At 38.6% G+C, this 22,936-nt stretch overlaps 1 protein-coding gene across 3 annotated transcripts in view; it reads left to right on the top strand.

Moving 5' to 3' along the window:
- The window catches only part of PDE5A (phosphodiesterase 5A), a 141,439-nt gene that overhangs the window by 48,324 nt on the left and 70,179 nt on the right, over positions 1 to 22,936 (top strand). For all 3 annotated transcript variants that reach the window (XM_045799065.2, XM_045799067.2, XM_045799066.2), the window contains exons 4-7: positions 8,085 to 8,156; positions 9,803 to 9,892; positions 12,235 to 12,372; positions 14,411 to 14,478. In XM_045799065.2, the coding sequence (XP_045655021.1) occupies positions 8,085 to 8,156; positions 9,803 to 9,892; positions 12,235 to 12,372; positions 14,411 to 14,478 (368 nt within the window). The remainder of the gene's footprint in view (positions 1 to 8,084; positions 8,157 to 9,802; positions 9,893 to 12,234; positions 12,373 to 14,410; positions 14,479 to 22,936) is intronic.

Below are 22,936 nucleotides of genomic sequence, written 5' to 3'. Positions count from 1 at the left end.
GAATAGTGTTTAAGAATCTGTGTTTTACACTAGTGCAGGTTTCATTTCCCCCCTGGGGGAATGTAGGCTTGGGATCAGACCTGCAGAGCACCTGTGTCTGCACATTCTTGGACTCCTGTTTAACTTTTCTGAATATCAGCGACCTCTGTGATGAGATGAGAATTGTGATACCTACCTGAAAGGGTTGCGCCAAAGGTTAAATGAATTAACAGATACAAAGCGCCCGTCATACAGTGAGCCCTTCCTTCTTCCTTTTTTAAATGGCAAACTTTTTAGCATTATGAATTTTTTTTTTGGCTGGGAATAGATTTATTAACTATCTTAGAGATATTGGCCATTAATCATGTATTTCTGATGCCACTTATCCTAGGGCGTTGCTGTTTACATCTTGCAATTTCCTCGAAGCTTCTCTTCAACTTGGCTGCCTCTTCCTAGCCTCCCAGGACGTGAAAATAAACTAAAAACATCCACTTCTCCTGTATTCATACTTGTGTTGTCTGTAACCTCGGAAGATCCATAAACACCCCTTTGAGAGAAATAGTAGGCATAGTGGTACTTATACATATAAATGGATAAAATGTATCACAACCAAGTACAGTGAGTCTTCAAAAATCAACCCTTGATTCTCAAATTTATTAATAAAATCCAAACAACAGCAAAATGGTCAAAATTGGCAAAAATACACATAGGCAACACAGAAGAAGAGAACCAGTATAGACAATAAAAATTAAAAAGCTGTTCATTCTCTCTGACAATCAAGAAGATGCAAATTAAAGCAACAGTGAGATACAGTTTTATGGCCATCAGAGGGATCAAGGTTTAAAAGCCTGATCATACTAGGTGCTGGTTAGAATGTAAGACTAACAAAAACTCTTAAGCATTGCTGGTAAAGGTGTAATTTCTGTAATCCCTCTGAAGGTTTCCCCAAAGAAGCTCTTGCATATGTGTACAATAGAAACGTTCATCACATATGGTTTTATTCTAATAGCAAAAAATTGCAAACAATTCAAACATCCGTCATTTGGGGATTAGGTGAATAAAGTTTGGCACGAAATACATCATTATATATAAAATGAATGAGCCAGATCTATAGAAATTGATCAAAAAACAACATTGACTATAATAACGGGTTGCAAAATTAGGCATATTATGTCATTTTATTTGAGTCACCTTTCTGAAAGATGAAAGTTCTGTGTCTTGTTTATAGATTCATATATTTCTTAAGAATGCAATGCTAGCGGTTGACTCTGGGGACGAAGGGGCAGGACGAAGAATGGGCCTGGAAGGAGAAAGTCCAATTTAATTTTCTTAATTTAATTGTAAAAAAGAAACATTCCCAAATATTAACACTTAGCAGTTCTTTATCAGTGGTTCTCAGAGTGTCTTTTGTCTCTGGACTGGCAGCTTGTGGCATCCTCTGAGAGCTCTGAGAACTACAGATACTCAGGCCCCAACCCAGATCTGCTGAATCCGAAACTGGGGGGGTGAGGCCCAACACACCGTGGTTAACAAGCCCCACGCTGCCACTGTTCTAGATGACAGAGATAAGGATATTTACTATCTTATTCTCTGTGATTTTCCATATTTTTAAAATTAGATGTTAAAATGATCAATCTTAAGCTTTTCTTTCCCACTCTCCCAAAGTCCTTCTAGGCTCTTAAGTTCCAGCTCCCTAACAAAAGGCTTATTACGAGCATAAACTTCTTACTGCCACATAAAGTTCTCAGATGTGGAGAGATCACTTGATATCAAGCAAATGGCAGAGAAAGAAAACGGGCAGATATAATTAACTATTATTCGAATGTGAATTGTCAAGTGAGTACATCACCCTAAAAAATATTTGATCCCTCTCTCACTTCTCCCATTAGCGTTGACAGCAAATATCTATCAAGCATTGAGTGCATTCAGGACAAAGCAAAGTACTAATGCTACAACGAGGCATAGACATAAATCATGTCCTTAGAACACAATCCAGTTGGAGAGCCAGGATGAGAGTAGAGGAAATGAGGTTAAAAATGAGAATACCTCATTGTGAAATGCATGGCATACCCGACTGCCCCACAGAATTTCAGAGGGGTTTGAAGGGAAGCTTTGAGTAGACTCAGCCTCAATAGAGAAAGAGGAAGGTAATATTTCAAGGAATGCTGTGAACAAGGTCATTGTAGCATTCTAATTCAGAGACCCATTGAAGTGATCTTCGTTCAAGTTGAGGATGTAGAATCGGTCATCAAATTTTATCCTGTAGATGGATGGAACATTAAAATGTTTGAGTAAAGAGGTAATTTGTATGTGCAAAGCAGTGTCCCAAGAAGATAAATTTCGCCTAAGTGTCAAAGGTCAACTGAAGGCAGAAAAACATTTAGCAATGAGATGTCAGGGCTTTCAAAGAAAGTGAGGATTTAAATGGTGAAACAAGATACAGTATGGGGTGAGGAAAGTGAAAAGGGAATGGAGAATGATTCTAACGGAATGTATTAGTTTCTTGTTGCCTTTGTAAAAGACTACCAGAAGTCTAATGGCTTAAAACAACACAGATGTATTATCTTATAGTTTTGGATGCCAGAGTCTAAAATAGTTCTCACTAGGCTAAAATCAGGGTGGCAGCAGGGCTGTGTTCCTATGTGAAGTCTCAAGGGAAGAATCTGTTCTCTTGCCTTTTCTAGCTTCTGTAGGCTGCCCACATCCGTTGGCCTGCAGCCCCTTCCTCTGTCTTCAAAACCTGCAGCAAAGCATCTTCAAATCTCTGGCTCTGACTCTTCTGCCTCCTCCTGCTTTCCCTCTTAAGGATTCTTGTGATTACAGTTGTACTAGCCCAGATGGTTCGGGATAATCTCCCCATCTCCCGATCCTTAAGTTAATTGCAAACGGAAAGTTCCCTTTTGCCATTTAAGGTAACATATTCACAGGTTCCAGGGATTAGGATGAGGACATCTTTGGGGGACATTATTTTGCCAACCACATGGACTATGGCCATACTTTGATAATTGCCTAGGATTTGGAAGAAAAGTGAGAGAGCCCTGATTGGTCATACCAACCCTGTGACTTACAGTTTGCTTACTTGTGAAATGGGAGGAGAAGGTGGTGTAGGGGTGGGATTCTCTTCCAAGCCTAACACTCTGACTAGAATGTCAGGCCATGAGGACATGGAGTTCTATCTGTCTTGTTCACTATTGGGTCTTCATTGCCTAAAACAATGATACATGAGGGACTCAGTGTTTATTGAATACAATATTTTTTGTTGAATGAATGATCAAGTCATGGGAAAGTTTGAAAAGAGCACTTGGAAGACTTCTCCACTGGCTCCTGTATATATTAAATTCTCATTTTCTTGGTGAATAAGATTTTGGCTCAGTTGATAGGTAGAGACATTCCGCGGATGGAAAAGAAGGATACCTAAGATTTGCAGAGTCTGTTCTTTTCCTCCCTTGCTTTTAGCTTCCATGCTGAGTATCCCCTGGAATTGGCAATGAGGAAGTGTATTGAGATTGATGTATGGCCTCAGTAAGTGTCTGGGGCAGCTGCTAATTGAAGAAGAAATTGCTCACTGTGGCAATGATCAGTTGCCCCTGAATTGACCAGCTGTCACATTCCACACTGTTCACTCAGCAAGAGTCAAGTCTTGCCCTTTGCATTCCTAAAAGAACACTTGACCCTGTGAGGACATAATATCCATTTATGCTGTGGAAAGTACCAGTAAAATAGAAAACAGAAGCTTCTTTGTGCTTAAAAAAATAACATGGAGTACAGGCACTTGAGGGTCCAGGTAGCCAGCAGGTAGGCAGCGTGATTGGGCTCTCTGCTGCAGAGGCTAATACTTTAAGGGGCTTTGCCTCTCAGATAGGAGGTCTGACATATACTTGCCATCAGAGCTGCCTTTCAAAACTGACATTTAAAGACCCTAGGGTTAGCAGTTACTTTGCTTGAAGACAAAGAGCTAATTTGTTTAAAGGAGCAGTAGATGACAGAAGAAGGAAATCAACAGAAGGAGGACAGAGGGTGCTAGTTTTGCTTAGGATCCTTGAAATTCAGAGAATTAACCTCTTGTTGGTCTTTTACTAAATTCTGTGACCTTGGACAAACACTATGCCTTTTCTCCTGGTTTTGCCTGTTGCTTTTATCAGTGCTGTCTTTAAAATGTCATCCATCTGGGGATAGAGGAACATGTACATATTGGATATATTTCCTTGGTCTAATAGCTCTCTCAGAAGAACTTGCCTATTTTTTTAAATACCAATTCTATTTCATTAATCATCTCTTCAACAAATTAATCTCTAATTTCTGAAATCTGTAAAATTATTAGAGAAATAATTGGTTACCAGGAAGAATGAAAAATCCACCATTGGAAGTCCTCATTCCATGACATTACCTAAAAGTAAATGTCTTGCTCTAACGTTAGGGGGAAAAATCCCAAATATAGTAAAGATCTGATGTTCATGGGTTACAAAGTAGGCTTTAAAGCTTATAAACAAGACTTCTTGTCAGTTTGCCAGACTGTACAGATGCAGAAGAATCCCCCTCCACAATTCTGCAAAAAAGTAGATCAAATTTCACCAAAAACAATTTTACAAATTGCAGATGAGCTCAAGAAAGGGAAAACCCCCAGGTGTCAGAAACGGAGGGGAACCCCAGATAAGAAACGTGAGCATGGAGTACTGGCCAGATGGGGTCAGGGAGATCTGAGATTCAGGAGGGAGATGAATGTCTGGGGATAGCATCTGCAGGCTAGGGAATGCATCCACTCTGTGGGAGTGGGGGGCGGGTCAAGAGGTGAAGCCTAGATGAATGATGGTTTCATTCATGAAACTGGACCTAGCAAACTCCACCAACAGCCAGGAGAAGCCTCAAGGAAGCTTGCCTCCTGCCTGCTGCTGTAAGAGAAGAGGAGACACCTGTGAACCATAAGAGCACAAAACTGTGCCATACATAGGTATGGGGTTCAAATTCACACCCCCAGAATAGTGCCAAGACAAACAGGAAGTCACTGTGCATGGACCCTTCATGACTCAGGGAACATGGGACTCCTGTGGAAAACAGTCCCTGCTAAAGATGAACTTACAGGCAAAATTAAGTATGTTCAAAGAGATGAAGGACATCAGGTACTAGTATTTATAGGAGGAGGAGGGCGCCTGGGTGGCTCAGTTGGTTGAGCCTCTGACTCTTGATGTCAGATTATGATCTCAGGGTTGTGAGTTTGAGCCCTGCCTTATTCTCTGGACTCAACATGGAGTCTGCTTAAGATTCTCTCTCTTCCTCTGCCCTCCCTCCCCCCCACCACTCCAGCTCACACTCTCTCTCTTAAAAAAAAAAAAAAAAAGGAGGAGGAGGAGAAGGAGGAATAATCAGGCTTGAAAAATGAATCTAATAGAAATTCCGCGGGTGCCTGGGTGGCTCAGTCGGTTAAGCGTCTGCCTTCAGCTCAGGTCATGATCCCAGGGTTCTGCGATCGAGTCCCACATCGGGCTCCCTGCTCCACAGGGAGTCTGCTTCTCCCTCTCCTCCCACTCATTCTCTCAATCTCTCTCTCTCTCTTTCAAATAGTAAATAAATCAAATCTTAAAAAAAAAAAAAAGAAAAATTCCAGGATGGAAAATTGTTATTGACCTGTGTGAACACTGTTGGTTTGGTTGAAAATTGTGAATAATGGCTGATATTTAGTATGGTTTCAAAGACATTGTTCTTTTAACCAGAGAGAAAACTTTTTAGCCCATAGTTAGAAAAACGCCTACCATATAAATGGTCCTGAGTGTCAAACACACAGATTGAAACCGAAGTTGAGCTTGGCATGCAACTTTTTATAATAAAGGGAGAGCTGAAGACATCATCGCAGTCACTGAAGGAGCCTTGTTTGAAGTGCTCTTCTTAGATAAGTAGCTGCAGACCCACGGGGAACAGACCATGCTTTGGTTCTGCTCACTGATCCACCTCTAAAACATTCCCCCCCTTCTCCCAGCTCTCCCATCCCATGCCAGGCAGTCCGCAGATCACTGACTAGGTTAAGGGTATCTGTAGCCTGTAGCCTTGGACCACGGGGGCTCTGCCCTCATTCTCAAGGGACTCTAATGATCTAAACTGACCATTGTGACCACTTTTACTAGTCTTGATTTCAGAAAAGACATAATGCAGCTGATTTTCCTCTTTTCTTTTAAGACTTGAAAATTAACTGTCCTCTCACTGTCAATTTGTGGTGATGTCATGATCGGCTAAAATGCTAATCCAGTTTGATTGGTGACCGTTTTAAAAACAACTCGTTTTTTGTGTCTTTATATTTTCGAATGAGCAGGAACTTTCTCTTTACTTTCTTCGCTTAGTACTTGCCCCACACACTCCACATGCACAAAGTGCATCAATGTATACTTTTAAACTGTGTGATTATCTGAGAAGGTTTGCATCAGAGTCTTTTCATCTGTTTGTAAACTTATCTTTCTTAAAATGAAGCTTTAAAATGTAAGTCTTTCTTTTATAAAACCATTTATTAGGAGAAATAAAAACTCAAATGTTATCATTTCTGAGAAGCTGCTGCCTCTTTGACCCATGTATGCGGCCCCTTCTGTGCTCTTAGCAGCTGCGGACACCTGTGCCATCAAACTGATGTGTGCTTTAAGTGTATGTGTAGGTATCGCCTGTTCTGACTCTGAGCTTCTTCAGAGTAGTCTTTCTCCCCGTTTTTATCACTCCTCAGTACGTAGTGGGCACCTCAATATCTGTTGGGGAAATGAATGAACACTTGAAATAACCAAGTTATACTGGTACCACCCTATATCAGACCCTGGTGACCCTCAGGTGCCTCCTGTCACTTATACTCAAGTGAACATGGTTATCCGCAATCCAGACGTTTTTTACCTTAGACAAAAGTTTTTTTATGCATTTAGTCAGTGAGATTAGAGCATCTAGAAATCTGTTAGCCATTTTCAAGAGCTAAAGAGGGTACAAAAATAAAGGGAAAGTTGGACTAAGGACAACTAAAAAGGTACAGGATAATTGGAAAATTTGCTTTTTTTTTTTTTTTTTTAAACATCCCTTTACTCTGCATGGGCCATGGAGGAAAGGTGTTGAGATGACCAGGAAACTACATCAGGCAAGACTCCATTTCCCCATCCTTTTCTGCTATCTTAGCAGGGAATTTTATATCCTATTCTTAGAGCCAAGGGACTTAGAAGGAGCTGAGAAAAAAAAAAGGATAGGCCATATACACAAAGCCAATGACTTTATATTCCTAAAGTGTAACCAGTTAGGGGATAATAGCTTATCGCACTGATGTTAAATCACAGAAGGAGGGAGAGAGGAGAATTTATAAGAGGAAAGAGGAAAAAAGTTAAGTTTTGAAGGCCTTTAAAACACAAAATAACCCAACTGAAGTTGGAACTAAACAGGTAAGTAACACACGGAAAGATGAGAAAGTTCTTCCACTGTTCCTAAACCTTTTGTGGAAATTCAAAACCTATTCCCAGAGTTTTAGTTCAGTCTTCTCAAGATATAATTTATCTTTGATCCATTTGAAGTAAGACTCAGCCTGCTAATTCCTGTGTCGGTTTTTCAAGAAAACCTTCTCTCCCAAAAACAAATCTATTGAAGGTAAAATAATTTTTAAGGTCAGAGGCTTCAAGAGAAGTTGGACTACCCCCACAACATTAGGAATTATTTTTCACCCTAATTGGCCACTGGGTCCTGTTTCATTTTTAGTAAAAGAGCATTTTTAGCCCATTTGAAATACTAAATTTAAAGCCAATATAAAATATTTATCATATATTTAATTTGAATGTGATAGAAATTGATGGTTTATTTTGTATCCAAAAACCTTGAAAAATATTCATTTAAAATGTGGTTGCGAATAACTTTTCTCACAATGCAGGGTGAAATCACAGAACCAAAAATAGTGGGACCCAAGAAATTGGCAACATTTGAATTCTTGGGAGCAAAAAAGGATGTATGACAGAGAGCTAGTTCAAATGCTTAGGGATTTTGCTTTGGTTTCGTAGCTTATTGTTATTTTAAAGCACAATAGAAATTCCTTTATAAACACATGTTGGTGAATTTATACCAATAATTATAGCCAATGAAACTACCACTTTTTTCTCCTAATCCAGGTTGTTGGTGTAGCCCAGGCCATCAACAAGAAATCGGGAAATGGTGGGACATTCACTGAAAAAGATGAAAAGGTACCAAAACTTGTGTCTGACATGACGTCCATTTAGGAAGATGTATTTTCTTTATAGTGTATAGACCTCTAGAATTAGCTGTAGCTGAAATTGTTGATTGGAAAGACCATTATGCTTTAAAATGATCTGAAATGTTCAAAAGTGTCTTGCTAAATACATCACTGCTAAATACAGTGCTGACGAGTAGTAGTGGGAGTCAGTCCTCAGAAGTCCCCCAACTCCCTCCTCACTGTGCCGCCAAGCCTCCCCAGGGCTGTGTGCATGTTGGGGCCATCCGGAGGGTGACACGGTCTTTTAACTATCCCATTTACCTTTCATCACTGCTATAAAGAAATTCAACCCTGAGTAAAAACCCCCAAAACATTGCTCCATGTTCAGCACTCCAGGTTGGCTAAAAATTGGAGGCAACTCCTCCTGGTGAAGCAAATTTCAGAATGTTTTATAAGCTTTGCACTCAGACGGTGGGGCGCCAAGGTGTGAATTCAGGCTGGGTGATGTGAATTTAGCTTCAGAAAGAGCAGCAGTCAGCATTATTTTATTACTCTTCTCATCCAGCTCGGAAGGAATACATCCCCTACCCCACATCGACATGCTTTTCATGTAAGGGCGGAAGCCCCTAAACCTGGTTATAACTTCATTCTGTCAGTAGGTTTTATTATTTCTCTTCTTGAATATGTAATTATATGTATATCATGGAGCCCAATGAATTCTTCTTATTCAAGCCTGTTGCTATTTAAGTCACTCCCCTGAAAATTAGTAGGAGCTTTTGGAAGCCATTCAAACAAGACAGAGTTATTTTTGTCTCCGTGGTGTAGGCTGTATTGGCACTTGTGTGGGTCCCCATGTCTTAACTGCTTCAGAACATAGCAAAGTACCTTTTTAAATCAGTGTTCTAGACATCTAGACTCCTATTCTGTTAATGACACCTGAGAATATTTGGTGGGGAGCATGGTTCTAGATTGGCTTTTTATTTGATCATTTGTTTGTAGCCCACTAATGTAAACCCCTGTTGAAAGATTTCCCTTTCAGGCTGTATCATCTCTTGGCAAAAAAACTCTATGATTGTGAATAAAGTTTGCCATGGAAAGACCTATTTTAATCAATAATTAATATAATTGCGAGCGTTTCACCTTAGAATAGTATAATGAGGACGACAGATCCATGTTAAAACATATTTAAGCTAATATTTTATACAACTTTATATGAGACCATTGCCAATATTCTCAAGTGTGTTAGCTTTCGTTTGCCCCAGTAATGAGTTACAGGCTATTTATATAGCCTCAGCACAGATCCAACTCTTAATATCATTCAGAGACTACACCAAGTTTTGCATAGCGTGAATTTCGATTTCTGGTGTTAGAAAGAGATCTGTGTCCTACTCCCTTCCCTCTTCTCCTTGTTCACTTGTAACGAATGTATGACTTTAGGAGACTGTGTTCATGCTTGCCATCTACTTGGTGTGCTAGTTAGCTAACGCTTGCTTTGCATCCGTTCTCAATTTCGTGCAGAGTTAACACGTACCCTTTGGCTTTCTAATATTTATTTCAACTGTAAACATTTTTGGGTGCCTTTTGTGTTTCATGCAATATAACAAGACTGTTCTGTAGACAGTTCTTAATTTGGCTGTTGTCTTACCTATTTCCTAGGACTTTGCTGCTTATTTGGCATTTTGTGGTATTGTTCTTCATAATGCTCAACTCTATGAGACGTCACTGCTGGAGAACAAGAGAAATCAGGCAAGTCGGATTACTAAAGAGAGAGTATAGAAATTGTTTCTTGTTAAATTTTTATCCAAGTAATATATGTCTATGATTAAAAAATCCAGTTAATATTTTAGCTGTATCTTTTAATAATTATTTCCATTTTCTATTTTCCTTGCTCTGTTACTTTAACACTGTTAGACAATATTCATTAACTTAACAGATGTGGATTTATTTGATTTATACCACTCTTTACTTGCCATTATCCTCATCCTACCAATATCATTATGTCTGTTTTAAGTTACTGAATGGACTGCATTTGTCATATTAAATAAGGCTTTTAGTTCTTGCTCTATCAACTAGAGACATCATCTCATGATTCCATGCCTTGTAAAATGAGGATTTTAGCATGCCTCATCTCTCCTTCGCCACTGCCGCTCCTTACCTCTGCTTTTCCCATCTGGACTTTTCCTGTTGCCCATGACAATTTTATATATATATATATATATATATATATATATATATATATATAGTTCTACAACCATGGTTAGCTTTTAGTAAGCTTTGTCTAGTTTAATTCTAAAGTGTGATTTAAAATAAAGTGTTTATAAGTACCATAATATGTAAATGTTGTTCATATTACATTTGTTATACAACTTTTAGTTTTTCCTCATGTTTCTGAATTCTGTTGTTTTTTTTTCCCCCTTCAACTATTTGCTCTGGTGTAGCCTCGGGTCATTGGGTTTTTCCCCAAACTCCCCATTATTTAGGCATTCTGTTGAGTTCTTTTTCTTGAAGGTCTCCAAATTGAGGTTCTCTTTTGTTTCTCTTCCAAACTAAGCTGTTTCTCCCCGTGCCTGCTGCACAGGTGTCAACATAGAATTTTCTTTCACTGCTTTCTCAGGAGGACTCCACTGGTTATCCACTGGATCCCATAACTCCTTCTTTCTCAGTTTATGTCCTTATTTTATTGTAGCACATTCTCAAATAATTACTTGAGAAAGCATATTGATCAGGTAGGTTTTCTGAGTCCTTGCATAGTATGAAAATGCCTATTGTACCATCCTACCACTTTGCCTGGGTATAAAATTCCAAATTGAAAAATCAGTTTCTCAGAATTTAGAGTGGTGCTTTGTCTTCTGACTAGCATCCATTGTTGTTATGATTCTTGGGTCTGGGTAGATGTTTTCTTCTGTTTTGTTTTTTGCTTTTGTCCGTAAACTTTTCAGATCCTTTCTCTCTCTGCTTTTATAACTTCATTTTATAGTATGACTCTTTTTTTCATTCATCTTGCTGGTACCTGGTCATCCCTTTCCATCTGGAGACTTAAGCCCTGCCTTTTCATATAATTCTTTTTCATTATTTCTTTGATAATCCCTCTCTCCCACCCTCCATTTTCTCTTTCTAGAACTTGTGCTATTAAGATATCGGATCTTCCATTGCCTTTGACTGCCGTATCTTCCTACCTGTTCTCCAGCTCTGTTCTTGCCACCCATTAATCCGGTCCCTGTCTCTACAAGCACAGCTGCAAGCCTGTCACTTTCTTCCTGCAGTCCATCACAGCCCAAGCTGCCTAAAGACACATAGGGCTTCTGAGGTTCTTTCTCCACTCGACTCTGCCATGTCATCTCCAGCTCTCCTCTTTACGCTCTAGATTCTCTCTTAAAACTTGATCAAAACGCAGTCTGCTTCTCTCTTAATTCAGTTGTTTTTGGCGGAAATATTTCCCTTCCCCACTTTCATCTGAATGATTCCTTCTTATCTCTCAGGCCTCAGCTAGGAGGGTGTCTCCTCTGGTCCGTTTTCTGTGATACCCTTTCTTCCTCCTCATCACACAAATATTTTTGAATTCTGTGGAATTCAAAAGAAAGTGAAATTACCAGGAAAAACACAAAAGGAGCTCTTAAAACTTTGTTTTGGGTGATATTTACTGTGCTCTGTGAAAATGCTGATAAATGTTGATCTTAGAAGTTGGGAACAACAACAATGTCAGTGTATTTTATGCATCAGACGCTGTTCAGAATGCTTTATGAATGTTTGCTTCTTTAGTCCTCACGATAGTCCTGCGATTTGGTATTAGTTGTACTGTTATCCCCATTTCTAAGGAGCTGGTCCTATATCACAAAGCTCGCAGAAAGGAAAGGCAGGATTAAAAACGGATGATGCTGGTTTTAGAGTCTGTGATTGTGACCACTGTACTGACATCAGTACAGAAGCTCTGTTAGTAAATAGAGACTTACATATTTAATACCTGAATGCAAATTTGCTGGTAACGTGTTAGATTATAAATAAACAACTTATAAACTATATAAATGATTGTATTGCTTTAATAATTACAAATAATTATTAAGTAATAAGTTCTAAATTTTCCTCTCTAGGTGCTGCTTGACCTTGCTAGCTTAATTTTTGAAGAACAACAATCATTAGAAGTAATTCTAAAGAAAATAGCTGCCACTATTATCTCTTTCATGCAGGTGCAGAAATGCACCATTTTCATAGTGGATGAAGATTGCTCCGTGAGTACAGAGTATGACTTTTTTATTTTTAGAAAGACAGAAGTTATATTCCTTAAAGCGCTGCTTTTAAACCTCATGTTAGCCTCAGATCTCTCTGAATCCCCGACTGTATACAGTTGTTTATGCAAAACCAATCAGTGTATGAGCTGTTCTGGTTGAAAGGGGGCAGAGGTGAGGTTGGAGGATGCCTTCACCTTTGCATCCCTCCCTAAGTGGTTACCTTGGGAATGTCCTGTGTGCTGTTTTTGTCTGCAGTACCTTGACGGAGTAATACCTTGTCATTACAGTATGCAGAGCTGTTGTGGTCAGGAATAGTGGTGCCCTGGTTGCCAAGAATAAATAAACCCCCATTCTGAATGGGTTGGGTATAACATTTTCTTTTATCAGAAATTGTTTAGAAACCAATAGAGGCAGTATTATTGAAGGTGCCTATTAGTCCTTAATCCTTTACCAACAATGGAAAACCACAAACTTAAACCACACACTGTTTTAATTGGTGGATTTCAGTCCATTGATGTGTAACATAAAGAAACCCATGTGTGTGGAAAGATGGAGTGTTCTCATTGAGTGCTGGTTCCTTCTAGACAGGCCAGTTGAGGTTTCGGTTAGTATCAGAGCTCCTAGCCGAAGGCAGTTTTCCTTTATGCAGTTTCTTTCCCTTTTTAACCAATGAACCACTGTTCCTGGGATATTTCTTTTGATGTTATTGTTTATTTTCTTTTTTCTTTAGACCCTGAGAATAGGCTCTTCCTTGATGGGTTAGGAAAGAGAGTGGGGATCACCACCACTTGTGTGGTCAGCTGTAATCCATATATGATATTCGAATTGATGGGTTTTGGGGAAGTAGAATAATAAAAGATACATAATACATTAAAATTTTTAAAATTGTTTTCAATAGTAAGACTGTTAGTATGTGACTCAACCTTATCTCCGTCATTTTCTGTGTGTGTATGCGTCTCATTCTCATTAACTGGATATCAAATGAGACTATACCGTGCTATAAGGTAATCAGTATTCTTAGAGTTATTATTTCATATTTTCAATTGGTTGTAAAGTCCCTAATATGGAGATGATTACGAGTAGCTATCCTTTTAAAGTTCAGGTCAGAATTCATTAACGCAGTAAGTCAATTTACAATTTTTGCTCTGTGACCTGTTCTTTAGCATTTAATTTTTGAAAGTTATATGTAAGGCACTCCTTTTTTAGACAACTTAAATATCACTTTAATTAGCATTCAGGTCATGCTTTTACTAGTTGACATCTATCACGGCAGCGGCTGACTTGGGCCATTGGTGCTTCGAAGTACAGCTCAGCAATATGCCCATCGATATATTGTGCTCACTTTTTAACAACTTAATTTGTTAGGTTTAGGAATCAAGTGACTTGATGTTCATTTATATTTTAACTTTTTGATTAAAATTATTTCAACGACATGAGCAAAAATCCAAATGTAAGCGAGAAAAATACAGTCCTCTGTTCTTCCCTCCCCAAATTAAACTAGTATCATTGTTTTATTTCTGTGTTTCCCTCCAATTCTTTATTCAGTTGTAAATACAGCATGGGTATGAATATGTATTCTGGTTTTTAATGTGATTTCCAAAGTACTTCTCTATGTTGCTAAAATCTTCACAATTATTTCCATTAAATATTCATAAAATATTACTGAATTGCATGTCTTTAAAAAGATCTAACAACAGCTATCAGTGTATGCATAAAAGCTAAAACATGAGGATTTTGAATAAATACGGAGAAAGTTTGAAGCTGACATATTCATTAACACCTGCTAGAAAAACAAAACCCAAGTAATACGCAAATGAGCATTTTTGCCAGTGAATATCAGAAACATTGAGAACATGGCTGACTTGAGGCTGTCAGGCAGTGAGTAACTTGTGTCAGTTTAGTCTGAGAATAAGTTCAAAAAAATATCACAAGTATTGATGTCTCCCGTCAGTTCCACCGACTTGCATGCGTGCGACTAGATAGATATCATTACAGTGTCAAACTTACTTCTCAGTCTTTGTTGTCTCTCTGTTTTCAGGATTCTTTTTCTAGTGTGTTTCACATGGAGTGTGAGGAATTAGAAAAATCGCCAGATACTTTAACAAGGTAAAATAACTCACTCTCTGTCTTTATCACAAGTAAGCTGACCCTTGAACAACATGATTGGAGCTGTGTGGGTTCACTGAGAGATGGGTTTTTTTGGATAAATATAGTACATTATTATGGATGTATTTTCTCTTCCTTAAATGATTTTCTTAGTAACATTTTCTTTTCTCTAGCCTACTTTATTGTAAGAATACAGTATATAATTCATATAGCATACAGAATATATGTCTGTGGACTGAACATGTTATCGGTAAGGCTTCTGGTCAACAGTAGGCTATTGGTTAAGTTTTGGGGGAGTCAAAAGTTGGATGTGGATTTTTGACTATGTGGGGTGTTGGCACTCCTAACCCCCACATTGTTTAAGCCAGTATATGTAATGCTGGCTAAAGGGTTATTTCATGACCTGTTTAATTTAAGACATAGAAGCTACAGGCTGCTTCTTCCGACGTTCAATAATTTTATTTGTGAAAATACTTTAGTATTTGATGACAGAGTTCCAGGGTTTTTTCCCCTACAGTTGACCTATAGGAGAATTCCTAATGTAGTGAATGGTGTCCAAATTAGGATAGGCCTGGGTATGTTATTTTTGTGAACTGGCTCACTTAAGATCCGTAAGTCTGTATTGCAGTTTTATGTTTTGTTGAATATTGGACCGTCACTGGAAATTTGATAGGCTTCTGAACAAACTTCTCTTTGAGTCTGCTGTGATTTAGAATCAGCCATGGGAATTTAATTAATAATAGAAGGAAGCTTATGATCCCAGTCACACCAATATATATACCCAATGGCTAGAATCAAACCAGATCTCTATTGCAGTTCATTTCTTTATGATGTTTTTTGTAACTCAAAAATTTGTATTAATTTTTTGTTGTTAATTATCACTTAGATAATAGAAAGTATTGATATGATTGAGGTTAGACATATCATTGCCCCAATTTTCTTTGTGCTTTTTGAAGAACTTTGAAAAGGATTTAGAGTAAACTACCAAATGTTCTTTCTCAGATTCCCTTTTCACCCTTAGCAAGAAACTGGTGTTGTTTGCTTAAGTGATAGGATATTCTAAAGAAGGCAAGTCTGCCAGGATAAAGTGGCAGGAATTCTTGGGTCTAGTGCTGTTTATCATAATTTTCATTGTTCATTTGTTTCAAATTATTTCACTTCCTAAAATCACTTGTCTCAAATTATTTTATCCCTGATTATTGATGTTATATCTAAAAGCTTCATATGATCATGGAAATAGGGCATTGTCTTAACTTTACTATTTGATATTAAAGTTTCATTTTTTTTTTCACTACAGTTGACCTATTGGAACATTCTTTCATTTAGTGGGTGGTGTTGCAATTAGTACAGTCCTCAGTAACCAAGCTCTTTGGTGGTGGTGCTTTAAAAATAACCTCTGTCCAGGGGCGCCTGGGTAATGTGGTGTTAGGCGTCTGCCTTTAGCTCAGGGCGTGATCCCGGCGTTTCAGGATCGAGTCCCACATCAGGCTCCTCCGCTGGGAACCTGCTTCTGCCTCTCCCACTCCCCTGCTGTGTTCCCTCTCTCGCTGGCTATCACATAAATAAATAAAATCTTAAAAAATAAAAATAAAAAATAAAAAAAATAAAAATAACCTCTGTCCAAATCTAAGCTATAGAGCATCCTGTAAGATAACTGGCCTGGTCTTTTAAAAAAATCAATGTCATTTGAACAAAATGGAAGGAAGAACTGTCTTGGACACAACAGGCAAACGCAATGCATAAATCTTGGTTGGATTCTCATTAAAACAACTACCAATGAACAGTTTTTGAGAACAATTGGAAATCTTAATATGGATTGGGTAGCAGATAGTTGATGGGGAACTACTGTTACTTTTCTTTGGAAATAGGAAGATACTGTGGTTAGTAGGAAACTTTTTATTTTTAGGAGATTCATGCTTGTGTATTTAAGGATGAAATATTAGGATGTCTGCACCTTACTTTAAAATGGTTCAGCCAAAGATAACTAAGTAAATATATCTAAATTTCATGTATTTAAACAAATAAGTATATTCACACAAACATATGTAGATAAAACAAATAGGTAAAAATTGTTGAATCTAAAGTAGGATATTCATTTTACTTTCCACTTTCTTGTATATTTCAAAATGTTCATAAGAAATTAGAAGAAAGTGTTTGTAATAAAAAATTGGAAACAAAATGAAAATCATCTCTTAGATCATGTAAAGCAGAATTGCAAAGCACAATTGCCTGAGTTTACAGCTACCTTCAAGAACAGAATACTGAAGTGCACAGCCTGGTTTTGCTCGAACCCTCTTAAGACGGACCCCAGGATCAGTGTGAGGTCTGCAGACCTGTCTTCCATCCTCTTCTTCTTCCCCTCGTCCTCTCTCATGTGCCCTAGCCTCTTATGTCTTCCCTCAACCAGATGGAGGTAGTGTTGACCACGGTGACTTAACGTTTAATTGGTTAAGTGATTCTGTGTAAATCAAGACTCTTTACTTCTAGACTATATTTCAACAGTCTGATACAATGAAATACATTTTCTCTGATTAAAAGAATTTGAGGAATTAGCAAAGGTGCAGTTGTAACTTGGGGGCAGATGGGGAATTCATTTGACTCTGGTACACCTGACTTAGGCCTTTTTTGCTGATGTGGGCCTGGTGTGCGTAGTCAAAAGTAGATAAACCATGTTATCGCTAGAGATTTTTTTCTACCTGGAGTTTTTCGTTCACAAAGTTAAAATTGAGTAGCTGACCCCTGCTTCCCTCTCGGCATTGCTGGTCATGACAAGTATCTGTCCCATTTCCATGTGTATTCTTTTCTGAGTCCCTCTGTGTGCCATTGTATTTTCTGGCATATTGGACATTTAGTTTTAGTTTGTATCGAGTCCTTTTTGAATATGTGATAAACCCATGTCCTGGTGAGTATGTGTGTATCCGCTTTAAATGCTGGTGTCTCCTGCCTACGTGAGTAATTAAGTTTCTTATTCCTAGGAAGAACATTAGTATAATTTTGATTTTATGATGCTATGACATTTTTGTTGCTTTTTATAAAGAATGTTTTAGAAAGCTTTTAGATAAGACACCTGCAAATATTTGAGTCTTTTACTTTTCAGATTGCATAATGAATTGCTACATGTATAAATATAGACATATATATTTAATGTGTTTACATATATCCATAGATATGATACTATATATTAAAAGTATAAAATGATGGAATAATATATGATATAAATGATATGAAAATAACATATATGACATAAATGATATAAAATGACCATATATGGAATTTGAGAAACAAATGAACAAACAAAATAGAAAAGAGACAAACCAGAAAACAGATTCTTAAATACAGAGAATAAATTGCTGGTTGCCAGAGGGGAGGTGGGTGAGGGGATGGGTGAAATAGATAAGAGGGATTAGAAGTGCACTTATATTAGTGAGCACTGAGAAGCTTATGGAATTGTTGAATCATTATATTGTACACCTGAAACTAATATAATATCATATTATACTTGAATTAAAAAAGTAAGATCAAGAAAAAGTATAAAATGATGAGTTATCTAGATTTAACTTTGAATATATGTACAGCAGCATAAGTCTGTATAATTACATTTTATGTATTGGCATTTTGATTTTATTACAAATTCAGCCTGGTCCTCTAATTTCTAACGGTAGCTAAACAAGCCCATTTGGTATGATAGTGACCTCTACTGGTAAATATGCATTTAAAAAAATGTAGTCTTGATTTATTTCTGATGAATACCGTGTTCCCTCTCTGTAGACAAAATGGAAGGTATTTTTCCATTTATTTTTTTAATCACTCCAAGATAGTCTTAGTATAAAGATATTTTTATAAAGGATAAATAGGTCAGTATGATTACCTTAAAAGAGAGTAATTTAATGGATCATTTTAACTGATTCATTAACTAATTTTACAGTATTGAAAAGTATTCACTAATGCCTTGTATCAGCTAAACATTTTAAAGTTAGCCTTTATACTAATGATACAATAAAAGGCCTTTAATTGATGTAAATATTTTTATTATTTTAATAAAAATTAGATATTAGGCCTAATTTTGCCACACGTCTGAATTAAAAATGATGTGTAGTGACTTCAGCATTTTGACAAAAGACTAAACTGATATTGACACTTCACCAGCAGACTCTTTATTACATTGCTAAAATGGTTTATTGATAGAATTCAGGACTCTCCGATGCTCATTCTTAAACACTTTGCCAATCCAAACACTCTCCCACGAGATGAAATGCTAGGCAATTTTATGATGTCAGCAGTAAGCAAATCGTTCTTTTAGACCAGTCATTTCAGTTGAAAAGCATGGCTCATTTGGTATTTGTCCAACCAACCCACTAATTATCCTTTATAAATCAAAATAACACATTGAAGACAGATTTGCAATGTTAAGTGTAAAACTAAAAAATAAATATTCAGGGTGAACATTATCCTTGATCATCAGAATCATATTGTCAGGGAGATAAAGCACAGAAAGGCGTTGGGGACTTGGGTTGCCTATAAATTTCAGAAGGGAAGCTAGCTCATTTCCAGATGGTAAGAGGTTTTGGAATTTCTGTGCTTCAATTCATAAGAGCCACCCAATTAGAAGGAAAAAAATGACATTTTACTGCTGTTATTCCATGTCAGTTAACTTGATGTTAATTTATAAATGCATGTTTTTATCATAAAATGACAAATGCATAGAATTAATTCCTTAAGCTCACTTTCTTGGAAAATGTATACTGGTAACACTGTAAAAAGTAGTAAAAAGGTTTTTTACTACTTTAAAAAACTACATACTGAGTAGAAAAAAGAGTGTAGCCTCTTAAGTCAGACTGATTGAAATTTAAGTTCCACCACTTGCTAGCTGTGGGGCATTTTGTAAATGAATTAACCTCCCGAAGCCTCAATTTCTTCATCTGTAAAACGGGGATACTGAGAGCAGGATTGTAGTAAGGACTAAATGAGATCATGCACACAAAATGCTCCAGAAAATTTCTGGCACGTAGTAAGCACTCAGTCAGTGTTGGCTGTTATTTCCATGTCTCTGATGTGTTTTTTTCTGTCTTTGTTTACATAGCCTGCAGTGATTCCATTTAGTTCTAAAGCACAGAAGTGTCCCAGTGAGCCCCAGCTCCATGTCCCTGTCTTCCCAAGGATATACTCATATACATCCCGCTGATAGCCACTGTGCAAAAAGTCCAAGTCCTCCAAGAAGCAAATGCCAAGACTGAATTAAATGTGCAAGAAATGTATTAGGGGAAATCCCCCGTGAGGATAAAAGGGGACAGAGCTAGGAGACCTCTGGACCCCCACACAAGTCTGACCTAGAGAGAAAAGAGGGAATAGCAGGGGAGTGGCGGGATGGGCCAAAGAGGTGCAGGGCAGCGGGAGCCACAGGCTTGCAGTTAGGGAGTGAGTAAGTCATGTGGATGAAAGGTCCAGCGTAGGGAGTGTAGTCACTGGTACTTAGTAGCGCCTCTGGTGACAGACGGCAGCTACGCTGGTGGTGAGCACAGCATAGCATACAGAGCTGCTGAGTCCTATGTTGTACACCTGAGACTAGTGTTAACATTGTGTGTCAACTACACTCAGAGAGAGCGAGAGCGAGAGAGTGCAGGCGGGTGAAGAAGGGAGTGTTTTGTAGATGTGTCCTGGACAGCTGCGCAGTTTTGAGGAAAATCTGGCAAGACTTCTGGGGAGTCCTCTAGCCGGTCCTCTGTCGGAAGAATCCCAGGTTTCGCAGAAATGGGCCTGGCTTCATATGCCTGCTGGGCTCAGTCTTCATCTAGAAGCAGCAGCGGGGGGCGTGGCCCCAGTGCCTCCGTGGTCCCGGGATCTAGGACACAACAGCCAGAGACATCGGTCACTTATGCTTCCTGCAGCTGGAGCTCTGAGAGGCACGTGCTTAAGGCCACCGTAATACTGCTGCTGTTTTAAAAATGAGATCCCTCTTCTTTGCATTGTTCTTTCAGAGTAATCCACTATCTGCCCTCGCCTAACATCTTCAGCCTGAAACCATCACTTTATTCCTAACGGTCTAACTATTTCATGCTTCCCAAATACCCATAGATAGAACTCTTACATTTCGGAGACATGTTTTATGCTGAGGTTTTCTTTTTCCTGCTGGAACACCCTCCCTTTCATCCCTGATGTGTTTCTCCACATTCTTAAATCTTAATCCAGCCTTTACACATTTCTCTAATGCTGCCTCTTCCCTAACCCACTCCATGTGGGTCTTACCCATCGATCTTCTCCACTTGTGTGGTGCTTGCATTTTACCAACTGCATTAGCTAGAATTAGGCTTGACTGCAAATCATAAAAGCCCCAAACGAAAGTAGCTTAAATAAACCAGGAGGCAGTATAATTACTCTCTCCTCTAAAAGCCCAGAGGTCAGCAGCCCAGGTGCTGCAGCTGTGCTCCGCAAAGGCCTCGGGGCCCCAGGCACCTTGGGGCTTTCTACTCCCCTTCTGTAGGCTATGGCCCTTGCCTTCGGTGTCAGGGATGCAGCTCCTCTCATCATATCCATGTTTTAAATGGGGGTAAGGGTGGGGGGCGGGGGTGGCCAGTAAAAGAAAAGGCAGCATGCACCAGCTTTCTCGTACCTGAGGTTTCTAGAAGCAGCCATATTTCTTCTTGCATCTATTGACTAGAACTTACATGATGCCAAACCACTAGGGTGGCTGGGCAACTAGCGTTTCTTCTGGGCGGCTGTGTGTCCAGGTAAAGAGGAACAGAGGAGAGTTATGGAGGGACAGCCTCTGCCATTGGACTCTACCCAAACAGGACGTGCAACCGAACGGATTCGCGGTGCTGTGTCCTGGCCTCTGCTCGATTGTAAGCGCCTTGTGACAGCTACTGACCTGCATCTGCTTGTCTCCCATGTGACACTAAGGGTGCCTCTCATGGAGCTGGCACTCAATCTGTGTCTATTGAGTGTGGGAACTAAGAATTTACCAGTATTTCTTAGAGAGTAAGAAACAAAATGGTATCACGTAACTTAATAAATCTTAATACTCATTTTTCATTAAAGTCACCGTTAGGAAAACTGAAAATTTTCAGGAAATTAAGAAAAAAGAATTTGATTTCTATTGATTGAAAAGTAATTTAAATTACTTCTCCTTCTCTATGTGAATGCCTGTAGGTCTGATCTTAGGATCTCTGGCAAGTCCCTTAACTATTTTGGGTTTCATCTGGCTCCCACTGTTAACATAATGATGGTGATAAGAATAATAAAAGTCATTAATAGTGTTGTTGTTCTTATTTTAAAAAAGATTTGGACAGGGGCATCTTCTTTCTCCTCATAACCACCATTTCATTTTTCTTGTTTTTATTAAAACTTATTTTCTTTTTCCTGAGACTTTAGCTATCTATGAATAGTTTTAAAAATTGTTTTATTAGGGGCGCCTAGGTGGCTCAGTCGTTAAGCGTCTGCCTTCGGCTCAGGGCGTGATCCCGGCGTTCTGGGATCGAGCCCCGCATCAGGCTCCTCCGCTATGAGCCTGCTTCTTCCTCTCCCACTCCCCCTGCTTGTGTTCCCTCTCTCGCTGGCTGTCTCTCTCTGTCAAATAAATAAATAAATAAAATCTTTTAAAAAAATTGTTTTATTAACCTAAATCCCGCACTTGTCTCATAACTTTTTCTTGGGATGCCGCCCAGATAATGTGTGAAAGCGGAGCCACGTCCCTTTGATTTGTTGGGTCATCCGCACACCTTCGTGGATGATTAGTGTCATCTCAGGAAATGTCCATTCTGGAATTTATCTGCTCCTATGTGACTATCACCGTTTGCTTTTTATTCTTTTTCACTTATATACAATACTGGGCACGGGGTCAGATTTCACCCAATTTGACCAAATTACACTGAAACTAAAATGTGCAGCGAAGAAAGGACAGGCTGAAATATCTTGGCCAGGAACGAGGCCACAGACTTCCAGAGTCTTGGTGGAATCAGTACCGCTCAAGAGCGCCGTCCCAAGAGGCAGTTTGGTCAGGTGGGGGAGGAAGGTTGGAAGATAGGGAAAATATTGCAACTTGGAGAACTTAGAACAAGTGGACATTTTTCCTGAGGCATGTATTTTATTTTGAAATATCTCTCACTATTAGCCTCTCCTTTTTCTTCAGTTAGTGATATTACAATCAAGATAGGCATAGCCTTATAATTTGAGTAATTTCCACAACCTGACACTCTTTGCCCAATTCATCCCCATCACTAGGGACCATGTAAAGTTTCCTGATGTAAAAACATGTTCTATCTTGTTTTCCCAGCTGCGGCCCTGGCATTGTGCTTATGTACCCTCTGACATCCGATTAATCTTTAATATTCAGCCTTTCAAGCAAGAAACAGGGAAAAAACTGGGGAAGATATTGTAAGCTCAAGAAAGTTTTTTGAAAAAGATACATTTTTTCATTTAAAAAAGCATCATAAAGTATCTCAAAGCAGAAAAAAGAAGAGGG

The sequence above is a fragment of the Ursus americanus genome, chromosome 13 (assembly GCF_024610735.1).
Source record: "Ursus americanus isolate L20-20 chromosome 13, mUrsAme1.1.p, whole genome shotgun sequence".
Lineage (NCBI taxonomy): Eukaryota > Metazoa > Chordata > Mammalia > Carnivora > Ursidae > Ursus > Ursus americanus.
This window is presented reverse-complemented; position numbering and strand designations above follow the sequence as displayed.